This window comes from Silurus meridionalis, chromosome 10, assembly GCF_014805685.1.
Source record: "Silurus meridionalis isolate SWU-2019-XX chromosome 10, ASM1480568v1, whole genome shotgun sequence".
In the NCBI taxonomy this organism is placed as follows: domain Eukaryota; kingdom Metazoa; phylum Chordata; class Actinopteri; order Siluriformes; family Siluridae; genus Silurus; species Silurus meridionalis.
Window position 1 is genome coordinate 21,484,723 of NC_060893.1, and position 25,550 is coordinate 21,510,272.

At 38.7% G+C, this 25,550-nt stretch overlaps 1 protein-coding gene across 4 annotated transcripts in view; it reads right to left on the reverse strand.

Annotated features, from left to right (window-relative positions):
• The window catches only part of LOC124392296 (collagen alpha-1(XIV) chain-like), an 83,473-nt gene that overhangs the window by 57,404 nt on the left and 519 nt on the right, over positions 1 to 25,550 (reverse strand). For 2 of the 4 annotated variants that reach the window (XM_046859117.1, XM_046859118.1), the window contains exons 2-11: positions 23,040 to 23,149; positions 21,669 to 21,737; positions 17,297 to 17,413; positions 13,285 to 13,428; positions 12,216 to 12,305; positions 3,002 to 3,157; positions 2,765 to 2,884; positions 2,481 to 2,645; positions 1,812 to 1,973; positions 700 to 857 (exon numbers count right to left, since the gene is read on the reverse strand). In XM_046859117.1, the coding sequence (XP_046715073.1) occupies positions 700 to 857; positions 1,812 to 1,973; positions 2,481 to 2,645; positions 2,765 to 2,884; positions 3,002 to 3,157; positions 12,216 to 12,305; positions 13,285 to 13,428; positions 17,297 to 17,413; positions 21,669 to 21,737; positions 23,040 to 23,124 (1,266 nt within the window). In that variant the 5' untranslated portion in view covers positions 23,125 to 23,149. The remainder of the gene's footprint in view (positions 1 to 699; positions 858 to 1,811; positions 1,974 to 2,480; positions 2,646 to 2,764; positions 2,885 to 3,001; positions 3,158 to 12,215; positions 12,306 to 13,284; positions 13,429 to 17,296; positions 17,414 to 21,668; positions 21,738 to 23,039; positions 23,150 to 25,550) is intronic. The other 2 variants (XM_046859119.1, XM_046859120.1) reach the window with 2 other exon arrangements.

Here is a 25,550-nt window from a genome sequence, read left to right on the forward strand (position 1 = left end):
GAACCTGAAGATGGCAGTTCATAGATCCTCTACTTCCAATCTGATTAAGCTCGAGCGGATCTGCCAAATAGAATGGCAGGAAACGGGCCAAATCCAGCTTGTTGAGACTCATCCACGCAAAACTGTGATTCCTGCCAAAGCCTGTTCTACATATTATTGAAGAAAGGGTCTGAAAGCTTATAAGCTTTTATAGCTTTTTCTTTCTATTACATTAAAAAAAATTAATATTGTCATTATTGGTTATTATGCACTGTATAGATTAAAGGCGGAAAAAGTACATATAGTCCATTTCAAAATACAATCCATAACAGAAAAATAAAAAACTATGCTCCGAATACTCTGTAAAAATCTGTATCTTGACAAGGTGAGAGAGGTGTGAGTGAGATGGTTTGGTCATGTGCAATAGAGGGACATTGGGTATATGAAGAATGCTGAAGATGGAGGCATCAGTAAGGTGGAAAAGAGGAAGGCCAAGGAGGAGGTTTATGGATGTGGTGTGGGAAGACATGCAGGTGGTTGGTTTGAAAGAGGCAGATGCAGAAGACAGAAGTGATACGGAGACGGATGATCCGCTGTGGTTACCAAAAGAAGAAGAAGAAGAAGATCTTGGCAGGACATTGCTTAGCTAATTTGGGCTTAGACACCTGAACACACTACTTTTGAACCTATGTCCAGGTATTCACACAAACACACACGCACCTCCTCTGGCTTGCCTCCTCTGGAGGCGTAGTACACCACTCTATATTTCTCCACTGTTCCAGGAGCATGGGTCCAGGACACACGGAAACTCCGAGCTGTCACCTCAGAGGTCAAGAGGTCACTGGGTGCATCAGGAGTTGTAAAGGAGACCGATTCACCTACACTCATACACACACACACACACACACACACACACACACACACAGGCCGATTGAAAATACAAAAAACACTAGCACACATACAATTGTACACCTATTATTTGATTGACTAACAGCATTATATATATATATATATATATATATATATATATATATATATATATATATGAAGGGCTGCAACAACTAATTAATAAATAGATACTAATCGATAATAAAAATTTGTTGTCAACGAATGCTGTTATAGACTAGTTGGGCTGTTACGGGTTTGTGTGATGGCGAGATAACGGAATGGCGAAATGGCGGACAGTACAGGGTCAGTGGGCAGCAGGAAATAGTGTGCATCCAAAGTCATCCAAGCATTTTATATTAAACGCAACAAAGAAGACTGCAACTTGCAAGTTATTGCAAAGCAGAGTGGGATGGAAGTACCATAATGATGCACGAGCACATGAACAGAAAACACACTGGTGTCACGGATGAAGGCAGAACATCAGCACGATGAGCAGAAACTGTAGATTCGTCAGCATGTGAAAATGGTATAAAAACGGTGCGAACAATCACTAAATTAAACATAGTAACGCAAGTAAACGCCCACATTTTTACTCACTGTTGTGGTTTTCAGCTAATAATTATGTATTTTTGTACCTACTGCTACAACAGTAAACGTATCTGTTTTCAAACGTGAATTACTGCGGCTTTACTACTTTCCAATGCTTTTTTTTTTAAGTTTTTATATTTCATTTATGCATATATGATTTCATTATTACCCTGAATTACCCTGAATTTGGGGTTCATACAGTCCCCCCACCCCCACCCCCGCCCTATTAATCGCCTAATTGAAGAAAAAAAGACCAATAATCATCCGAATAATCAATTCTCAAAATAATCGTTAGTTGCAGGATGTGTGTATTAGGCAGGTAGTGTGTTGTGTGCTGTCCCTCTACAGGTGCTGACCTTTGATCTCTCTGTTGAGGTGCTCCACACGCTGGCAGACGATCCTGGTCAAAACTTCTACTATTGAGCTCATCACATTAAAGTCTGCGACGTTGTACATGTGGGTCTCTTCCGGAGGAGACGCAATCATTCTCAGCTCATTTTCATCAGCGTTCTTCACACCTACACACACACACACACACACACACACACACACACACACACACATACACACACACACACACACACAGCAAGAAAAAACCTATATAAAGATGTATACAAGGTGGTATCAAAAGGTTTCTAGACTACTTTTGTAACATGCCAGCAGCACCAGGTTGCACGCACAGTCACAGGGGGCACCAACCTTCATAAATTAGTGTGCCAAAAGACGTAGTCGGGAGCTGTGCAACTGGTAATATTCTGACCACATGCGTTACCACGTTTGCTATTTCCCGACCACGTGAGCCCACTGTCACTGTGCCTCCTCACACGCGAGGAACATGATCTCACTTCTGCACCCAACCCACTCGCCAGATTTGGCACCAGATTTTTACTTTCTTGTAAGCAGAGCTAGTTTAGAAAAATTTTTATAACACATGGCACGTCCACAACTGTTCTCCTACAAAATAGTCATATATATGTAATATTTATTTCTAGAGATTCTGGTGGTGTGTGCTGTATGATTCATACCAATGGCAAACAGTTCTATTCCTGCATCCCTGAGACTTTGGGCGGGGCCGATGACATCATCCTGAGATTTCCCATCAGTGATCAGGATTCCGATTTTCGGAACATCTGTCCTAGATCCCGACTCAGGCTTAAAGCTGTTCTCAAGAATGTACATTAGGGCTAGACCTGTCAACACACACACACACACACACACACACACACACACACACACACATACTCATAGTTGGATTATTGTGAAAAACAGGCTTTGCCGTTCCAATACTTTCAGAGGCCACTGTATCTACCTGTCAGCGTGTTTCCTCCCTTATATGGCAAATTCTTCACAGCATTGATGACCTCTTCTTTTGTGGAGTGTGTGTTGAGGTGCCACTCAATCCTTGGATCACCACTGTACTGAGCCAAACCTGTATATACACATACATGCACACACACGGGCACACACAGAAGGATTCATTTGTAAATGTCACTCATTATTGGAATCAGATATATTGTGATGTAAGATCTGTGAAGAAGTGTCTCACCGATACGCGTCTGGTCCGAGCTGATGGAAAAGGCTGTCACCAGACTCTCGAGGAACGTGCGAACCAGCCGGAAATTAAAGCGCCCTATGCTCCATGAGCCGTCGACCAGAATCACAATATCAGCTATGGCTGGAGTCGTACACGTAAATGAAATCTCTGCAGGCAAACAGTAAGCGAGAGTAAGATGGATAAAAAGAAAAAAGGAGAGAAAAGCCTTTGTGAACTAACAAAAGTCATTCATTCATTGTCGTAAACACTTTGCATCCCTTCTACTCAAAATGTTTTTTTAGCCGTCAGTTTTTTTTGGGTGCAGTTTCAAAACACCTGAAGTGATGAGACAAACACATGAATAAGCACATACACAGTTTACAGAAAACATTGAAGCCAGAAGAACCATAACCTGTGCAAAAGAGGCACTTATCATTTCTCTTCTGCTTTGATATCAAAGAATATTTGCCCTACTCCATTATTCTAGCTCATTTTCTCTGAGAATTGGCGTCATTATTACACATTATATCCATTTTTATCCAACAGCATACATTTATTATAATTATATAATTAAGCATGTTGAACTATTGCACATATAGAAAGAGAAAAATAGAAAGTAACGGTCAGATAGAAAGACAGACAGGCAGACAGACAGATAAACAGACAAGCAGATAAACAGACATGCACACAGACAGACAGACAGACAGATAAACAGACAGGCACACAGATAGACAGACAGGCACATAGATAAACAGACAGACAGACAGACAGACAGGCACACAGATAAACAGACAGACAGACAGGCAGACAGACAGATAGGCACACAGATAAACAGACAGGCAGACAGACAGAAAGACAGGCACACAGATAAACAGAGACAGATAGACAGGCAGAGAGACAGATAGTAAGACTGACTGACAAAGATCTAATACCTTAATGTAATTAAAAGCTCATTAGCCCCTCATAAGCTTAACACTTTTTTGCAACTTTGAAATATATATATATATATATATATGTGTGTGTGTGTTAGCGTGTGTGCGTGTGTGTGTGTAAGAGAGAGAGAGAGAGAGAGAGAGAGAGAGAGAGAGAGAGAGAGTAAGTAAAAACACAAGACAAAAAAAAAAGGCAGCAATGTATTAAGGTATTTTTTTACTCGGTCTGAATCGACTCTGTAACGTATTACACATCCTCATTCCTTTCATGTAAAATAACTGAATGAGTAACACAACATGATCAGTCTGACAGCTCCCCTGTCTCAGACTGCTGGAGACCTGTAGAGAAAGAAAACACAAAGCACTGCTCAACAGAAATTCAGCTTTACACACACACACACACACACACACACACACACACACACACACACACACACACACAGACTACTGCTCATAACCGCATTCCCGTCATAGCATTCTCAACATTAGCAAGTGCAGACCTCACTCCTTCACTTCTATAAGGAATCAGTGTGGAAGTGTTGTGGAATGTGATACTGTGTTGCCTCCTCAGATGTTTCAGGGTGGCTACTGCATGTGAGAAGACCAGTAGTTTGTAACAGGACCTGGCCCTGCTGATTAAACATATTAAGGTGTTTAAACGCACAGGTAAAGCTTTGACACCCGTTTCTGATCTTATCAAGTCAAATGTTTTAAACAGTCTAGGACAATTTTCTGTCTATATTTTGAAGGAGCTAGACTTCATGGACAAAAGTTTGTGGACACCTAAACATAAGATTTGTATGTGCTTTTTTTCATCCAATTCCACATTGAGTCTCTATTGCTGTTACAAAGACCTCCACTCTTCTGGGGAGATGTTCTACTACAGATTGTGAATAATTTTTGAAATTAATTCAGGCATAAGTAAGACTTTATCTTGATGCAGGGTGAGGTGAGGAGGCCTCTGGCATGCAGTCAGAGTTCAAATTCATCCGGTACGGTCGAGAGCCCTAAAGCAGGCCACTCAAGATCTGAGAGAAGAACCACATATGGCTGGAAAAGTCAGGTGTCTCAATACTTTTATTCATATAGTGTATAAGAGATGGAGGTGTGGCCTCTATATCTGTCAATAATAGTGGTAAATGAAGAGGGTGTAGCCTATATATCTGTCAACAGAAGTGATAAATGGAGAAGGAGTGCCATCTTTACCCTCTGACTTCTCAAATCCATCAATCTCTTTTCACTGTATAGTGAAAAGAAGCATCTAATGAGATGATGTATGCACCAACACTTTTTAGAATTAACCTTAGTTTGCAGATTTAGAAGATCTCATCATGTGAAAAAAATCATCTATAGTCAACTATGGAAATTTCTGCACCAGAGAACCATTTGTATGTGTTTACTTTGTAGATCAGGTGCAGTTTACCCGCCACACGTCACCGCAAGATTTCAAAATATACATTTGTGTTACTTAATGCAGCCGCATGCATATTGACATTGGAGAATATTCGCCTGTCCTCGTGCTGAAACTCGTCTCATGTTTGAGTTGATGTGTTCGTCGCAGTTTCGGTAACTTTATTGGCCATAATGGCATTTCATGTCAGCTATCAAGTCTGTACAGATTTGGTATGTGATGTACATGAAAGCACACGCGCACACACGCACACACACACACACACACACACACACACACACACACACATGCCCAAGAATCAAATAAAAACGTTAAAGTCTGGCCTGAATGAGGCAAGACGGGAGTCACTTGTCTGGGAAAACATACACACACACACACACACACACACACACACACACACACACACACACACACACACACACACACACACACAATTGAATGAATAAATAGAAGAAACTCCGGCCTCTAACTCGACACACACATTATTTTTTTATGTAGTTGAAAAGAAGATTTTGGTCTCATGATAATTTTAATAGATATCAGTGTTTGACTCATTAATATAATTCTATTAGAAGACTAGTGTGCTTTTCACATAAACTAAATTGATTAAGCAAAAATGATAATAGAAACATTAACGCCATAATAAATGATAATACTTTGGATACTTAAGTACATTTGAAGGCAAATGCTTTTGTACTTTTACTCGAGTGAAAGTTTAAAGGGACACTTTTACTTTTACTGGAGTCACATTTTACCTGCTGTATCTCTACTTTTACTCAACTACATGCTTTGTGTACTCGTCCACCACTAATACACACACACACACACGTATTCTGAATCCTGGCAAAGACAGAGAGCTGTTTGGACATGTGATTCATGTTCTTATGTCTAACTCGACCTGCTCAGCAGAGATGAGTACCTGCACTGCAGAGATAACGTTCCACTCGAGGTTGAAAAAGTGGGAAACAAATTATATTTGCTTGTCGAACGGTTTGAGTCCTGCACACTCACCTACAAAGTGTCAGCGATTTTCTTTTCTTTGTATTACATGCTCCAGCACACAGCCCTATGTGGAATCAGTGAACGTGAAGTTCTTCGCACTGTAACATTAGATAAGTGCATGAGTGTGTGTGTGTGTGTGTGTGTTGACTCCACACCCTCACATCCTGCAGCACTTAGGTTGCAAAGAGGAAAAGAAGGATCGGAGATGAGGAAAAGAACACTGTAACCACAAACATAATTCCACTTCCAAAAAGTCAAAAACCAAAATAAACAATACACCCACACACACAAACACACACACACACACACACACACACACACACACACACACACAGAGTCCTCTAAACTGCCATGACTATATGGAACACAGAGTGTGTAATATCTCAGCAGCTGCTGAGGGGTAAGTATAGCTGTTACAGGCCGATTACAGCGACAGTATTAGTGTTTAATATCCTTCCTGCCCTAGGAGAAATAAGAGGTGGGGCTGAAGTAGAGAGAGAGAGAGAGAGAGAGAGAGAGAGAGAGAGAGAGAGAGAGAGAAATAGAGAGGGGAAGTGAGGGATAACAACAGGGTGTGGAGAGGGCACACCTGCATGCCCCATGGGAGAGTGTGAATGAGTGAGAGACCAAGAGGAAACGAGAGAGCGAGAGAATGACCAGGAGAATAAAACTCTTCGGCAAGTACAGACATGGAGAGTCAACAAGCCTCCAGTTAGATAATGAGAGCAAATAGAGAGATAGAGAGACAACAAGGAGAGACAGATTTAGGTGTCAGAATGTTCCTAAATCAGCAAAAAATTTCCCTTTTTCTTGTTTGGAAACCGAACCGCCAAATTTAGCGACTGATCGAAGGGCGAGTGAATGCATGAAACAAATAAATGTTGCGAGTGAGTCAAGGCTGCATGCGACGTCTCGCTCGGAACTCGCCGGCGATGCTTTACGCATTTAGCACGACTCGTTTTCACTTACAAGACCCTTCACAAATATTCATCCTTTTGTCTTGTTCAGGAAATGGAGTGGATCCCTGAATTAATAATAATCCCTGAGACTCTGGAGACAAGAAACTGGGTAGCAGTCCATCACAAGGCCTAGCATGTTTTCAAGAGTATAGAAGAAACCAGAAAACCCTAAGGAAACCTATACAAAGATGGAGAGAACATGTGACCCCCCACACAGACAGTGATCAGTAATAGTAAATAAATAAACACTCCCCCTGATGAGCCTCGAGGTTTCTTCCTCATGCCGTCTCAGGGAGTTTATCCCCTCCACAGTCTTCACTGGCTCCCTTATTCGCAATAAACATTTAGGGAACGAACTTATAGACGCTAAACGTCAACAAATCGCTCAACAAGTAAAATTGATTTGAACTGAATTAATCCGAGTTCAGGCTTGAGTTTTGAGAACAGTGGTGGTAATGCTATTGCTCATTTCCTTATAACTTTATAGAGAACACCATGTAATTGTGGAAACCTAATATGATTAAAGTTTGAAGAGGACACAGTGTTCTAAATTATGAGCGATTTCATTTAACATGGTCATGAGAAGAAGGAAAAAATGCCTTTTAGATTATTCCTGCACTCAGTTTTCTATTTCGAGCTCTTAAATCAAGAACTAGGCCCATTTATTCATTTGTGTTCTCCTCTAAACACAGTGTGTCATGAACCAGTCTGATGAATGAAGCACTTAAGTGTGGATGGACCACATCTTTGGTGCACTTCATAAATCTGTGACTGAGTGCAGAAGGACTTCACTGATGGGTTTTAAGGGCACGGTAACTGTAGCTATGGAACTCATTTCTCCTTTAGTGTGTTCTAAACTATAGTAAAATTCATCTTAAAGGCCTGGCTGTCAAACCCGAACTCTTCCTGGGACACGCCGGCATTTTTGTGAGTCTTTAAAAAGTCGTAAACGTTCTAAAAGTCTTAATTTTCACGCCTCCGGCACTGGGCCTGGTGGAGGCGTTATTTTTGGGGTTGTCTGTACATCTGTCCCAGATTCTTGTTAATGTGAAACTTCAAGTATGATTGATTGCAAATTTATTGGAGATTTAGAGGCTAAATGACCAAGCCCAGGGTCAAGGTCACAGCAAGGTTAAATAGTTTTTCTTCAAAAGCTTCCTTCCTCTTTAACACATACTGCATTTAAAGGGTATATAAAGATGGACTGGTGGGGGTGGACGCTTCTGTCTATCTGAACTATCCAAATTCTGCTATTCAAACTATATGCACTATAAAATATAATTAACATTGAATAAACTCATTAAAGTCATATTTTAATGTATAAAGTATAATTTAGCAATTCGACTGCTATTAAGACTAGAACAGAATGAAGAGGGGAAAAAAACAGATGCTGTGAGATGATGAGAAAAAGCTGTGGAAGTGAATTTTAGGCTTCTGTACATTATAGAAGACATTTTTGAATGCTAATGAAACATAGTTAACTGATGTGAATCACATTATCGATTGGTATGAACTGTGCAGGAGTGAGTGGAAGGCACACGGATAAGCAGTTTTTATATTATTAAGTATAAGGACCAGGTGAAAACGAGGCAGTGGACTCTATGTGGCCTGCAGCTCATTGAGTTTGACAAAGGTTTCTTTAAAGGTATGACTGAAAATAGTCTGTGTAATTGAACAAATGAGTCTTGACTTGTTTTTTTCAAACTGCCTGTAGGTCCCAGTCGTAAATTAGCTTCAGTGTATACAAACCTGTTACCTTTTTTATTAATATCCACTGTGTTACACAGCTCTTAGGCACACTGGTGAGAAGACGGGATGGATTGTGCAGATTCATGCACAATGAAAGGGAGAATCGGTACCAAGTGGATTTATATACATACGAGACAAAAATCTTTACATGAAGTCCCTTTTACATATTTGTGACCCCGTGAACAACAATTTTGGGTCGTACTTGCCTGCTTTCACTCACTCACTCACTCACTCACTCACTCACTCACTCACTCACTCAGCACTTTATATATACACTCAGACTCATCGTTCACTTACTGACTCAGTGACTCATTTAATCATTATATTTATTTATTCAATAGTCTGATTCGCTGACTCAGCACACACGCACCAACTCATCACTTATTTACTCACTCACTTAGCACACACTCACTGACTCATCACTTACTGACTCAGCACACACTTACTGACTCATCACTCACTGACTCAGCACACACTTACTGACTCATTACTTACTGACTCAGCACACACTTACTGACTCATCACTCACTGACTCAGCACACACTCACTGACTCATCACTTACTGACTCAGCACACACTTACTGACTCATCACTCACTGACTCAGCACACACTCACTGACTCATCACTTACTGACTCAGCACACACTTACTGACTCATCACTCACTGACTCAGCACACACTGACTCATCACTCACTGACTCAGCACACACTTACGGACTCATCACTCACTCATTGACTCAGCACACATGCACTGACTCATCACTCACTGACTCAGCACACACTCACTGACTCATCACTCACTGACTCAGCACACACTGACTCATCACTCACTCGCTGACTCAGCACACACTTACTGACTCATCACTCACTCATTGACTCAGCACACATGCACTGACTCAACACTCACTGACTCATCACTCACTCACTGACTCATCACTCACTCACTGACTCATCACACACTCACTGACTCATCACTCACTCACTGACTCATAACTTACCTCACTGACTTAGCACACACTCACTGACTCATCACTCAATGCTCCATGAGGATCAAGCTTACATAGTTTGGAATGGAAGATCTGCTTCCAAAGAGCTCCAACCCTATTGAACACCTTAGGGATAAATGTGAACTCTGACTACACCCCAGGCCTCCTCATCTCACCTACATCACTACCTGACTTTACTAACACCCTTGTGTCTTAAATAATCTTCACAGGCTCACTCCAACATCTAGTGGAACATCTTTCCAGAAGAGTGGAGTTTATTATAAATGCAAATGGGGACTAAATGTGAAAAGTGATGTTCAAAAAGCACCACTCTTATGGTCAGGTACCCAAAAACATTTGGCCATATAGTCTACTTTAACCCTCTGTGTACATGCACACACACACACACACACACACACACACACACACACACACACACACACACACACACACACGCGTATGCACCATCTCCGACTAATGCAATTCTGATGAAGCCAAATGCCTTCAGGAGAATTCCAGCTTTCATCTAGCTCTGTCTAAATCCATGAATCAAACGTGTCGAACAAAACGTGACATTTTTAAACCATGCAGATTTGCAAAAAAAGTCTGATTTCTTCAATGAGATAAAGCCTCTGAAGATAATCCGAATCGACTCCGTAACTTCAAGCACTCGCATGACTTTGCATTAAAAGCACACCATCAGTAGTAATTTATAATTTACACGTTTGGTGTAATAATGAATAAGTAATAAAGTCACAACAACTTAGCACAATAAATTATGTACGATGTACGTTATGTACTTAATAAAACATTTTTTCCACACTGATGATCAATATAGCAATATAGCAAACTGCTGAATGATAAGTAAAATCTGTGTTAAGGAAATAAGAAAGCTGTGATTAAACGCTTATTAGTGTTTTTTTGAAGGTAGCTATCTAGCCTTGTCTTTATATCAGTGACTCTGGGTCTTGTTCATTTTAGCTGCATGTGGTTCAATCTGTTTGGAGCTTATATAGAAACATAGATGAGGAAGCACACCACCTTATTTATAAATGTGAAGAAGAATGTGCAGATGCAGATCAGCTCACCATCAGACGACCGGCTTGTTAGATCAGATAGGTAACAGGTGCATTTGTGTATAAGTCACATCACAAAAGCTTTGACCTTGATACAGAGAGTCAGTGAAATAAGTTCTTATCATCTGCCTGAAGATCCATAAATTAATGTAAGAACATGAGCTTAAAGGATGGATTTGGACTGTAGTTAGTCAACAATCCGCTTCACACTGACTCAGGAGTACAGTTTGCTTCTGATCACCATCACTGCACTTAAACATTGTTTATCTGTAATAAATGGACATTCGGTGAAACCCAGATGAGGATGTGGTTCCCTCTTGAGTCTGGTTCCTCCCAAGGTTTCTTCCCTATGCCATCTCGGGGAGTTTTTCCTTGCTAAAATATGGTGTACTAAAATGGTTGCAAATATGAGGGGGTGTACTCACTTTTGTGGGATACTGTATATATATATATATATATATATATATATATATATATATATATATATATATATATATATATATATATATGTTCGGCAATTTTTATTAAAATTATAAAAAAATATATATATAAAATAATTTAAATTAAATTCAAATTAAAACCTTTAACGCAACACACATTTATTCACAACGTTCTTTCTTTCCTGAGATATTTAAAAAAATGAAATCATAAACTCCTCCGGAAAATTATTTTTCAATCACTAAACATTTATTTTATGTGGAAACGTAGCAAAAGTTCGGTTTGGTGTTCTGATGATTTACGTCATTTAAAACACCATAATTACTTTAAAACATTTACAAGGATATTTTGTCTTCGTGCTCTATGTTGAGTTTGGTTTCACTAATAATAAACATACATTTGCATGAAGCATCAATATTCGTCCATGCCCATGTTGATTAGAGTATAAAAACTTAAGAGATATTAATTTACGATGCATTTAAAGCAGATAAAAATGTGTGATTAAGATGCGATTAATCACGAGTTAAGTCATGACAATCAAGCGATTTATACGTAACTAAATAAATCAGCAATGCAAACCATATTCACACAGTGTTGACCTACATACGACTCTGTCAGTCATCTGTGTGCTGTGTTACTGCTGATTCAGGTCAGAGTTTAATTCTGTCCTTACCTTCGATTATCTCATTTCCTCGCTCAGGCTCGCTGACCGGCTTTGTGCTGTGAGTCAGTGGTCTGGTGTCACTCACCTCAGATCTTGATGCTGTGGACCAATCAGACACGGTTACACACCACATTAAACAGGACACACAGTCAGACTGCGAGCTACAGTTATCTACACTAGGTTTACATTACACTACGCAGATCCAGCAAATGTTCTAATTTAATTATTAGGCATCATGAGACACCTGATATTTGAGTGTTTCTGTCACGTTATTCTGACTGTATTTTAGCCAGACTATTAAACTGTGTGATCTGGAATGTAAACAGCTCATTAAAATAAAACTAAACGGCGGTAGGCATCACGTTCCCCTTTGAGTGAACACTGACAATTATTGGTAAGAATGAATCCAATTTTGGCATCTCATCGAGTGTAAACAAAATCTCTCCCGCATTTAATCTATTTTTAGTTTGGTTTTGTTAGATGCTTCATTAAGTGCAAATCACACCAAATGTTTGACTGGTCTGGATCAAGAGCAGGAAAAGTCAAAAATCCAAACCATCATGCGGCACAAACGCACACACACACAATTAAATAAAAATAAAAGAATTGCTGACATATAGCATCTAGACAGACTTGTTTGTATGGTCACAATGATGACAGTAGAATGAGTAGTCATTTTTTTTATGTAATAGAAGATAAATATTCTCTGTTTTAGCTCCATGAGTTTGACCTTGATCTCTACAGATGCCTGCAGGTTTTTTTCCACCTCACACAATATAGCTTAAAGATATTGTAAGACCTTTGATGATTAATGAATAAATTGTTAAAAGAAATTTGCTTTTTAACTTGAAACTTGTTAAATATTGACTATACCTTCTGTAGCGTACTCCCACTTTTACTGATACAACACATACCAGACACAAAGCAACAGACTTATTAACAGCAAATCACCAAGCATATATTATGCACCAACTAGACATACCACTAAATAAACACATTAGAAACTCATCCTGGAAACATTATCGATTCACAAAGTTGCAGTACTACAAAAAAAAAATTGCACACGCTGCCAAATTACCTTCATATGTCCCCAGGAGTGGTTTACTCAGCTGACCGCCACTGACGGAGAAGACTTTAAACCTGTACTCTTTACTGTTATCAAAGTCTGTGATCACAGTTCTGCTCATTTCCTTTGACACCTGCACTTCTCGCTCTCGTTCTCCTGCAACTCGAGAAAAGAAAAGAAAAAAAACGTGTGATTGGTTGCCAGGCTGCATCTGACGTGAGTTACACGCGGGATGGAAGTTCATCAGCAAGTGCTGGATTTAATAAAGAGCTGATTGCACTTTAATTAAGATCAAACATCTGAGCATAAACCAGAAATAAAACGAAGACACTGATTGGATGAGCTGGTCCCAAGAGGTTTTGCAGGGAGAATAAAATGGCGATCTTTATGAAATATTAAATGTCAAACAATGAAATACAGATAAACCAGATATACAGCAGGGCAAATCATTTTGCTTTGCTACAGAAAACCCTTACTGGTCAAAGAGAAACAGGGAATAGGATTCAGATACTTTCAACATAAACTCTTTATTATAAAGGCATATAAAATTGAAATGACTTATTTACTTTACTTTTAGTTTAAAACAGTTTTACTTTAATTTGCCATTTTTAGAAATAACTCTTAATCCATTTAACATTAAACTGAGCCTAGCCAGGAAAAAATGAATTATTTACTTAAAATCTGATCTATTTCTAAAACATGATTAATGTGTGTTTTATTGCATTCATTCTTCCAGTTTAAATTTTAATGAATTCAGAAATGACTCTGATGCTTATATTTATAAATAAAAATAAGAATTGAGATCAAAAGTTCCTTTTAAAACATTTAGATTCTTTAGTACACAATGACAGACAGCAGATACGTAGATAGATCTTTTGGGAAGATGTTGGACATTTTGGATTGTGCTTGTGGAGATTTATTAGGATTCATTTAGCCACAAAAATGTTAGTAAAGTAAGGCACTGATGTAGATAGACCCATAGTTGTTCAATAGAGTTGAGGTCAGAGCTCCAAAGCAGGCCATTTAAGATCTTCCACAATTACCCATGTAAAGGATGTGTTCATGGAAGTGGATTATCATGCTGGAAACCCTATTGGGTCTCAGTTCAAGGGAACGGAAATGTAATGCTCTCGTATCCAAAGACATCCTGTACAATTGTGTGCCTCCAGCTTTGTGATAACAGTTTGGAAAAGCAGCACATATGGCTGGAAAAGTCAGATGTCCCAATACTTTTGTCCATATAGTGTATATATGAGCGGATATTAGATGCTATGAGTGTAGTTGCTATAATATGATGAAGTTGTAACAAGAAGTGACTTGTTTTTTAGCTTTATGAGGCATTAGTTGTGAATTGTGTAATTGTGGTATAGGAGCACAACCAGGAATACAACCCAGACGTGCTGTTACAGAAAAATAATCAACATCCAGGCAGTAATAATAAGTCTGCTTTATATCTGTTTATATCACACCACATCATCATCAATCACTTTCCTTTGAAAGCATTCCCCAAAACATTTACAAGACTTCCACTTCACACACTGTTCACTATTTAATCCTAAAGGGTGTCTAGACTTTTGCACTCGACAATGCTTCCAGTCTGGTATTCCCCTTAAAAATCAACCAGTGCACAACGGCTTTCTCACGCTTCAGTCACTGTGGATGTGTCTTGTGTCTGCATACCAAGTCGTCATCGTTATGTAAACCATCCCTGTTTGTTTATCCTAATATGCTGATTGTCTGGCTAAGAGGCGGTTTAAAGAAACGTGTGGCTGAGTCCCTGAGCAAGAGACAAACGTCACGAAAACCTTGTGAGATTGCGGATGTTTATAGTGCTAATACCGCACTTTACAGGTCAGTGTATTCCCTGCTCTTACACCACTGAGCTAAATAATTAACAGGTCCTTCATGAGCTGGATTAGATGTGTTTAAACCAGAACACACCAAAAGGATGTTCTCAATGTGCTGGCATGAAATTTTCCTTTCATTTGAACTACTGTGGGAGACCAAAACTTGTTCGAGCATGACAATGCTCCTGTACACAAAGGCAGCTCCATAAAGATATGCTTTATATGACTTGGGAGTGGAAGATCTTGAGGTGTCTGCTCCAGAGCTCTGACCTCAACCCTATGGAACACCTTTGGGATGAATGAGAACGCTGAATGCACCTTAAGTGTCCTCACCCTACATCAGGACCTGACTTTACCAACACCCTTGTCTCCAAATGAGCCTAAATTTCCACAATCTAGGGAAACATCTATTCAATGAGCATGGAGGTAATTATAACAGTGAATGTGGACTAAATGTGGAATGGGATGTTCAAAAAACACAAGCGAATCTGATTTGATTATGTCAAATAATTTTTTGGTAACGTACGTGATGTGTGGTGGAAGGCACGGGGCATAAATCTGTATTAAAAATACCTCTAGCTCCAGGCATTTTACACATTAGTACACACACACACCTTGTTTTGCAAATAAACATCCTGCCATAGTGGCCTAGACTCATGTGAACTACTCCTCAAATGTCTTTAGAGCTTTCGAGTGTCCAAACACTGGAGCTGGTCCAAATCAATATGGATTACTGGGACACTGGCAGGTGAGTGTGGCTAATTTTAATCGTGTGTGTGTGACCCAGTTTCTTGCTGGAGGTGACATGATAATAACGTGAGCCAAACAGAAGAGAGCCAAATATTTAAATGGTCACTCTCTCTTTCTTTGTCTCTTCGTTAAAGAGAGACAAAAGAATAGCTAGTCATACACAACCACATTTATCATCTACACCATGGTGGGCACATACTGTCCTCTGAGAGACTATGTAAGGGAATCATCGCTGCCAAAACATAGACTGAAGGCTCCTGAGCAAAATGGTCTATTCACAAATAAACTATTAAACCAGGCACCAGGTTTCATATTTTTCGCATGTGGTCCGAATAGCACCAGTTAGCACTATTAGTTTTGAAACATTTTGATACCACCTTGTATATGCACATATATATATACATTTACTTTTCTGCCATTTAGCAGAAATAGCCTCTATTATAGAGCGACTTCAGAGCGACTTCAGAGCAAACTCACTTCTTATTCAGAGGGACATCCGAAAGTGCTTTGAAGTCTCAATCAACGAATAAATCAACACTGGTTCACTAGGTTGGAAACGCTATGTACACTAATAGACTCTATTGCAAACGTATATTTATGAAAAAAAAAAAAAAAGCTACACCAGCTAATGTAAATGACTATGTATAGCATTTCATAATACCAAAATACAGTGATCTTGTATGACTATTTACTTATAGAAAATGATTATTTGATTATTTATAGATATAACACTTACCACACTAATACTAATCATATTATTATAAACACTAATATTCACTCAGAACTAAATCACAGTAGTTATGTAGTAGTTGAGTGGCAGCGCAGTGGTTAAGATGTTGGCTTTCTGATTGGAGGTTTAAGCCCCGCTATCGCCAAGCTGCCACCCTTGAGAAAGGCCCTTAACCCTCTGTGATCCAGTTTCCAAGCAAGTTGGGTTACGCAAAGAAATAAATTAATTGAGTTGTAATGTATATGTGACAAATAAAGGCTGTTCTTATACTCATGGTTTACAATTAACCTACTAGGAGGAAAGAATAATCCTAGGGAAGTGCTAGCTCAATAGTTAAGGCTCTGGGCTACTGAGTAGAAGGTTGGGGGTTCAAGCCCTAGTATTGCTAAGCTGCCACTACTTGGCCCTTGAGCAAGGCCCTTAACACTCCAGAGGTGCTGTATTGTGTCTGACCCCAGCATTCTAACATCACTGGAACATGTGAAGAAAAAACTTTTTTCTGCAATGTACAAGTGACAAGCAAAATGCACTTTTACCTTTAAACATACGTTGAAAATATATCATTTGGTGCAACTATTCATTGTTTAGCATTTTGTAAAATAGGGTCGGTGCTAAGCTGTAATAGTTTTTTTTTTAGTTGGTTTAACAAAATGTAAAAATGTTCCTTAACCAGCTTTATATACGTTCCTCTGCTTACCTGAGCCAGTGCTATAGATGAATCTGTAGCTGTCAAATTCTCCTTTTGGTTCCTTCCAGGACACACCGAGCATGCCTGAGCCTAACTCCTTATACCGCAATCTTCTAGGAGCAGGCACTGCAAACACACACACACAGCACAAACTATTTGTACAATATGCAAGTGAATTTGATTTAATGTTTAAAAGCATTCCAAGAAAATTGCAGTAACTCACACGCAAGAGTCTGATATCTCGGTACCTTCCACGCATTTAATCCCTTTGCTGAAACTAAAATCAGAAACCAAAAGTCCAGAAGATTCAAAAAGTAAAAAAAAAAGTGATTTGTAACATGATCAGATGTATCGATCGAATTGCAAATGTCTGAGGATTCTTCAGTATGATGATATTTCTATACTTTATGCTTAAAAAAAGCTCACGATAGGCCACCGTTTTGTCGGTGAATCAATGCTGACCCATTTTCTAATATTTTAATATTTAAAAAATACCTGCTGTATTTAAATGAATCATTGTTGGACTGATCATGTGCACATTTTCTGCTTTGCAAATTATTCCCTTTTTTTTGGGGGGGGGGTTTACACAGTACAAACCCCGAGACCTAAAAAAGTCCAGCTGCTTTGTTTTCTGGCGATGGTTTCAGAAATGGAAATCCGCTGAATGGAAGGTACACAGTCTAAAGGGAGTGAATGTTTATCATCTGCAAAGCAAACACACCCTTTGAGAAGCAGCTTAAAATCTCCAAGATAAGGTTAAGGAGTGTGTTTGAGTGGCAGATGGTGATTAAATTAGTCTAAGATCTATTCAGAGAGATAGACGTTTCTTTTTTTCCCACATCCATCTGTGTTTGAGAAACGGGTGTTAAAGAAACCACAGATGTTATAGAGAGTCAAGTCATACGCTTTCCCTTCATACATTCGTATTAAATGTATGAGCTCTGGGAGACAGGCTCAGGAACAGAGCTTGACCTAACCAGAGGTCATACTGCAGAAGAAGTCTTGCATTCCAATATTGTCTTTAAAACACCCTTATTAACGTCCCCATATTAAGTGTGTCACATCACGTGAGTCGCCATGTACCAGGGAGAAGGCTCGATGCCACTAAAGCAATATGGAAAATTATACTAATTCTTTTGAAAAGCTAGCATGTGCACTAGCTAATGTTTAAAAAGAATTAATTGTAAGTCTGTCGCAATATTGATTCAATTTAATATTGATTCCTCCAAATGGGTCCACCCGTGGAACCTCACTGGATCTGATAAACCCTTAATATGGCAACAGTGATTGAAGTCAAAGAGGGTGTGTTAAAGCAGTATTGGAACACGGCAGGAGACTGTAGTTTCTGAAATAGCACAGTTTGTTCTATTTATCTTTAGAAACAAATCAGACAGATAGATAGACATACAGAGCACATTCAGCATTCGTCATTTAATTTCAGCTCCGCAGGCAAAACTAATCCAGAGACATGCGCAAACAAACGCATCCAGAACTGTACCACTACTACGCTAGGTCTATCTAGATCTAGGTGCACCCACACATTCCCACAAACTCATTCTTGTGTTTGTGTCGCAGTTAGCAAGTTTACATACCCACCCTGGCCGGAGAACTGTGCGAGAGTTTCGTCCAGGTATGTAAAACACAGTCTGATTACTGCTATTATTAGCGTTTATAAGGATGCATCAAGTCAAGCATTAAGTAATAATATACTAAATACACCAACCTTTACACTGGGAAATGGGGCTTTCTGCAGGGCTTTTGTGATTCTGTAAAATGAAGATCTTTCTCTTTTCTGAACAGGACTCTAAAGCACATCACGGTTCAGCACTCCAGCGGTGTTATTTCAAATTTTTGCTTTCTCTATGTAATTCCTATTTCTGATAAAAACAAACTGTTTAGGCGTTGTTTTAACGCGCTCAGTCACTGTTTGTGTTACGAGGAGTCGTAGAGCAAAACTGCTTTTGGACAATGTGGTGGAAATTCCTGCTATGTTTGGTATGCTAGCCAGTGGGTAATGTGTTAAGCATATTCATCCGTATGTGAGCCTTTTAGACACAGTTGTTTGCAGGGTTTCTGCAGGTTTACAAAGTCAAATTTAGGACTTTTTAAGATCTTTTTAAAACCAGTAGGAATTAAATTTAAGACCTATTTCACAACATCAGAAACACACACAAATATGTTGTTAGCAGCTCTCCTTAACCGAGCCCTACATTTATTTTTTTTCAAGCCAAGTATCGCTAAACTTGCACTTTACTATAGCTGAAAATTAAATCCGTTTTACGTCTGTGGTACAATACCAGAGAGATTTGCGCCAATAACAGAAAGCTGATTGGCTGTTGCATATTGGTCTCATCTGTAGTCGTAATTATATTTGGACTAGCGAAACAAAGAACTGCAACACCGCAAAAACAAACAAACAAAAACATTCTAAAGTGCTGTAGGAGCATTTCAGTGAGCATTATAGGTACTGTTACATGGTCATCAGAATTTTTTTTTTATTATTATTTAGGGCCTACAACAGCGAATTTAAGACTTTTTAAGGCCTAAATTGTTAATTTTTAAATGTTAGACTTTTTAGAAGTCGTAGCTCACCAATTTTAATCCCAGGGCAAATCCCAGCACCTTTAAACTCTGACTGTTGGACCCCTAATCAAGACCCTTATTCCTTTAAATGCTCAGCTGTGAATAAAATAATTGTAGGTTGTCTGGGGTGAGAGTCTGCCAAATGCATAAATGTTTACATTAATGGTAAATGTATAAATGATGTCCTAACTACTTGGCTAGCTAGTTTTCTATGACCCAGCTTGATATAATGTACAATGTATAATGTATGATAATCTATTTGAGATGACACAGGCTTCTAATAACCTTGTTTGAATACCAAATTGACACTTTTTTTTTAATGTACGCATCTTTAAAACCTCTGAATAAATTGTGGTCAATTCGATGCAATTCCCATATAAAAAGTTTTTTAAATTGCCATTTGGCTTTTTCTTTCCTATACAGCCTAATAATTATATTTACTCACACTTTTGCTGAATCAAACATCTCCCTGAACTTTCGTGTGTCACCATACAGAAAGATACATTTCCATTACAAGCGTCAGTTTTAAGAACACAAGTCGAAAGAAAGTCCAAAGAGGTGGCACAGCTTGTGAAAAATGACCTCTCCTGCATCATAACTTTGTTGACAATACTAGAAATGAGGTGAGTTCCACTGCCATAAATCCAGAATGTCCAGGAAAATGTGTCAGCTAAAAACTAGGAGCTTAAGAAAAAAAAAAAAAAAAGATGTGGTGTGAAAACTGAATTCTCAGGTGTGACTTCGGTGCTTAGAGTCTCTACTCCAACAGGAAATCAAAGAAGTTATTTTGTAGCTGTGAACTGTAAAATGTGAACCAACAGAGAAGCTTTACAGGAAATGTTTAAAGGTCAAGAACAACAGTTATTGTATAAAATATGAGGCACGTCTTGCTATCGAAGAGTGGATGAGAGCGCTGTTCGGATGACAGATGTGACTGTCGGTTCCAAATGCTTCGGTCAATTCGAAACCGGCATTAATTATTTTCCATCTGTAACCAACCACACATGAATGTCAAACCAATTTTTGTTATAGGCTGCCATATTAATCCAGGCAGTTCGAACTCCATATACCGGGGTGTCCAAGTCAGAACGGGGAATTAACGAGAGACGGAACGTTCGTTTTAATGGTTTAAAATGTGCTTAATTGCCAAAGAATCTGTGCGAAAATAACATTTGTATCATTGCATATTTTAGTGAAGCATTCTTTTCATTCAGAAATCTCTGCTGGTGCTAGTTTCAACGTTTCCTGCCTGTGGCTTCACAGTCAAAAATGCTATCGCGGGCAATAATAAATGAATCGCTTGAGGCATCCAGTCAGCATGACTGTGCAGGACTTAATAATTTAGAATGATAATTTCCTATTTAATTAGAACTGTAGCAATGCTGTATTTTAGTATCTCTCTACAGGAAGATAAGGGTCGACTAGCAATGTGCCAATAGGGCAGGTGAATGAGGAGGGAAGGTTTGGGGATGAAAATGTTTGCCGCTGTTTTCTTAGTCAGAGGCAGATCGTAACCTGTCGCTGGACGCGATCCAGACGAGACGGTTCTCTGCATGAACACTCTCTCAAATGATACCTTTTAAATTAGACCATGCAAAACACTCATATGGTGTTTAAAATGTGTAAAATTTAAAAAGTTCTGCTATGAAAGTATCTGTGGTGCCGCAGAGCGACACATAATGGTTGCCTAACAATGTAATAGTGTCAAATAGCGAGTACAATATATACATATATATATAAAAAGCTTTTAGAGCAAAATGTCACTCCAGCACAATATGGAATATATCAGAATGATCACCTGTATCCTCTGATGAAGCATTTTTAGACTGAAAAGTCGTTGTTGTAGCCAGGATAACTCGGCCCCTATCTGCAGAGCAAGTGATTAGATTTAATGATCAGATGTAAATCGTACGCCGGGCAGATACCTGCCCATTTAAACAACTATTATAGATGTTGAAATTATGTGTTAACTATCGCTGGCCACAGTTATCCATTATCACCAAATGAGAAAAACTATTTTGAAACAGTGCCATGTTTACTGTACATCGATGTGCTAATTTTAATACATTATTGGTTTAATATTAATATTTTACACGTGTAATTGTTCATATAACTTTACGTTGGCAAATACATTTTGTTGACTTTTATAAATGGTTTCTAAAAATAAAAGTTTTTCTAACTTTGAGAGGCCGAAAAAAAAAAGAAAGGCGAGGAAATGATAGTAGCTTTCTCAAGTCATTTTTAAATAATGTTATTATTATTCTATAAGTTACATATACTTCTGCACATCACTCAAAAGGACCTTAAAGACCAAACAAGTCCTGTCATGAATCTTTCTTTCTTTCTGCTTTGTACTAGCCTCTAACATAAACTTCAGTGTTTGAGCACTTATATCCTCAACAGTAAAAAAAACAAACATGTATACAATGTACTGTTTAAAACCTATACACTCTGTTCTACACAAAAGACTAAACACTACTAATCTGAGTCATTGTGCCCTTTATGATCTACTCAATTCCTGCATCAAACCAGAGAACTATAAAAGCAAGTCAAAAAAATGCGGGGGAATAAAGGATTAGGTTAAATACAATCAACTCATCAAATTTTTTCTGTTGGAACAAGTCAAATGATAAAGATCAATAAATAAAAAAATAAAAAAAAACAATATAGGCATGTGTATGAGGCATAGACGTAAAGTGATATGAAAGAGCTTGTTTGAATCCAAAGCATTTGCTATGTTGCTTTGTTGTGTAGCCATAATAGACATCTTCTGGGAAATTTCCAGCTTGAAAGATTAAATTTTTTAATGGTCTTAGAAAAGATCAAGGGATACTGATTGTGCATGATCCACTTCATAAAGATCAATGTTTTTTTTTTGCATTTATCTCATTTCCTTATCTTTTCCAGATAAGAACAGGTGGTACAATTAAGAGAACCTCAAAGCTCAAGCTTCACTAATTATTGGATGCACAACCAGACAATGCAAAAGAATGCAAGACGTTTGATTTTGCAAGCTGTTCAAAACATGTCGGTGTGTGTGTGTGTGTGTGTGTGTGTGTGTGTGTCACTGTCTGTGTTTGTGTGTGTGAAGGGTGAAGGTGGGCGGAGTGGAAAGAGAGTTTGGAGATAGACAGATAGACAGAAATAGAGATAGAGAGAGAGATTTTACCTTGTCCATGTGTTGGTCTGGGGAGAAGTGATGTTAGTGCCAGCATAAGAAGTGGACTTAATGCCCTGATGCCCCTCACCTGCATCCTCTCAGCTAGTGTGGAGCAAGAGCTAAAATCCAGAAGACATGCAATGGATAATATGGTTCCAAAGTATTGTTATATAATCCAGTGAACTCTCAGTGGAATAGCAATAGGAGTTCATGTTTTGATTAAATTCTCTTAAAGCTGGAAAGGTGAACTATGTGCATATTTTTTTAGTAAAGTTTTAAATGTACAGCAGTCCAATGATAATTTATTTACCTTTGATGATTGGTTAAAGTATATAATAGGGGTGTGACACACTGCAATAATCTCTACCTGTTTTGTGCTTGAAATATCCATAATCTGTATCTGTATTTGGTTGTAAACACAATGTGGGCGTAGCCTTCACTGGAACCGCTTTGACAGTTCTTCAACCTCAGCTACATCACTCTAGTTTATAACTGTTTTAACCCCATTCACAGAGTTAGCATTTTTTGTTTGTACCTCACAATAATTTTCTAATATACTTAGATGGTTTCCAAACAATAAATCAACTAGTATCATAAACCCAGCATGACAAGGCAAGGTAGCAACTAAAGAGGAACGATGCTAATCAATGTGATAAATATATAAAGTGTCCCTAATATTGTGTTGGTTCCCCTTTTGCTGTCCAAACAGTCCTGACCAGTGGAGCATTAGCAGCATTATCCTCTTCAGCAGTTTGAGCTACAGGAGCTCTTCTGTTAGATCGGACCACACGGTCCAGCCTGCACTTCACGCCTGCATCAATGTACCTTGGCCGTCTCCGGTTCACCACTGAACACGGCACAAGAACTGCAGTTTTGAAGATGTTCTAACTCGCTCAAATCCTAACGTCTGCCCATTTTTCCTGCTTTGAACACATCAACTTTGAGGACAAAATATTCACTTGCTGCCTAATATATCCCACCCACTAACAGGTGCCATGACGAAGAGATAATCAGTGTTATTCAATTCACTTGTCATAATGAGGGTTATAACGTCATAATGTCGTGCCTGATCGGTGTATTTATAAACACTATACAAACACATACTGTACTGTGCAAACATTTTAGGGAGTTGTGGGGGAAAAAAATGCTGTGAAGTGACTGCTTTTAAAAATAAAAGTGCTAATTAAAGTGTGAAAGAAAATGAAAAGAAAATGAACAGCATCAAAATCAAATCAGTATTTGGTGTGAGCACGCTTTGGCTTTCAGGTTCTTCCTTCTGCACACTTTGGTCACTTGAACAATGTCAGGGATTTTGTAGGATCAAATTGATGATGATTTGCCCCGGTGTTACTTCAAGCAGGTGCTAATGATCTTCAGTTTCATAAGTAGGTTGAAACCCAGTCATTACTCTGAAAAGAAACAGCTGTGTAGGAGGCTTCACACTGGGTGAGAAACAACCAAACTCTGCTACTGAGGTGAGGTTGTGAAAGACCATGGCAAAACTGAGCACAGCAACAAGACACGAGGTAGTGTTACTGCATCAGAAGGGCTCTCATAGGCAAAGATTTCAAACCAGACTGAAGTTTCAAGATGTGCTGTTCAAGAAATAGCACAAAAAGGCAATGCTGAGGACTGTAGAATCAGTGGTTGGCCAATGAAACTTAATGCAGCAGATGGAAGACACATCATGCTTACTTCTCTTTGACATCAGGAGATTTCAAAGCAGTGCCATCAGCAAACAACTGGCCAGTGGATCCCAGGTACAACCATTTACTGTCTGGAGATGTCTGGCCAGAAGTGGTCAGAAGAATTGTGACCCAAAAGCCATACCTCTGATATGGAAACAAGGCTAAACAAATCAAATATGGAAGAAAGAATAGCGACTGAGGTGCAGAAAAATGGTAGCAGGTGATAACGAGCGTCTTCATGCAACAAAAGGTTTCCTGCTAGTTTGAGGCAAATGGAGTTGGACAAATACAGGACGAGGACGATACTTATCCAACATGCAATAGCATCAAGGAGGCATCTGATTGGCCCCAAATGTATTCTGCAGCGGGACAACATCCCCAAACATACAGCCAATGTCATTAAGAACAATCTCCAGAATTGAGAAGAACAAAGAGTCCTGGAAGTAATGGTTTTGGCACCCAAAGAGTCCTGATCTCAACATCATCGAGTTTTAGAATACATGAAGAGGCAGAAATATTTGAGGCACCCAATTCTCCAAGATGTTTGCTGTTCCTCCAAAAACAGTGTAAGCGTACCTAGAAGAATCGATGAGGTTTTGCAAGCAAAGGGTGAAAGGGTGGCCACAGAAAATATTTGATTTGATTTGGATTTCTCTTCTGTTCATTTTTACTTTTCATTTTATTAATGAATAAAATAAAAATTATCACTGGTATTTAGAAAAACATTCTCTGCTTTTTTGCAAAAAATGTTTTTTTTGGGTTTTTTTTACAAATATCTCTGTGTGTGTATATATATATATATATATATATATATATATATATATATATATAT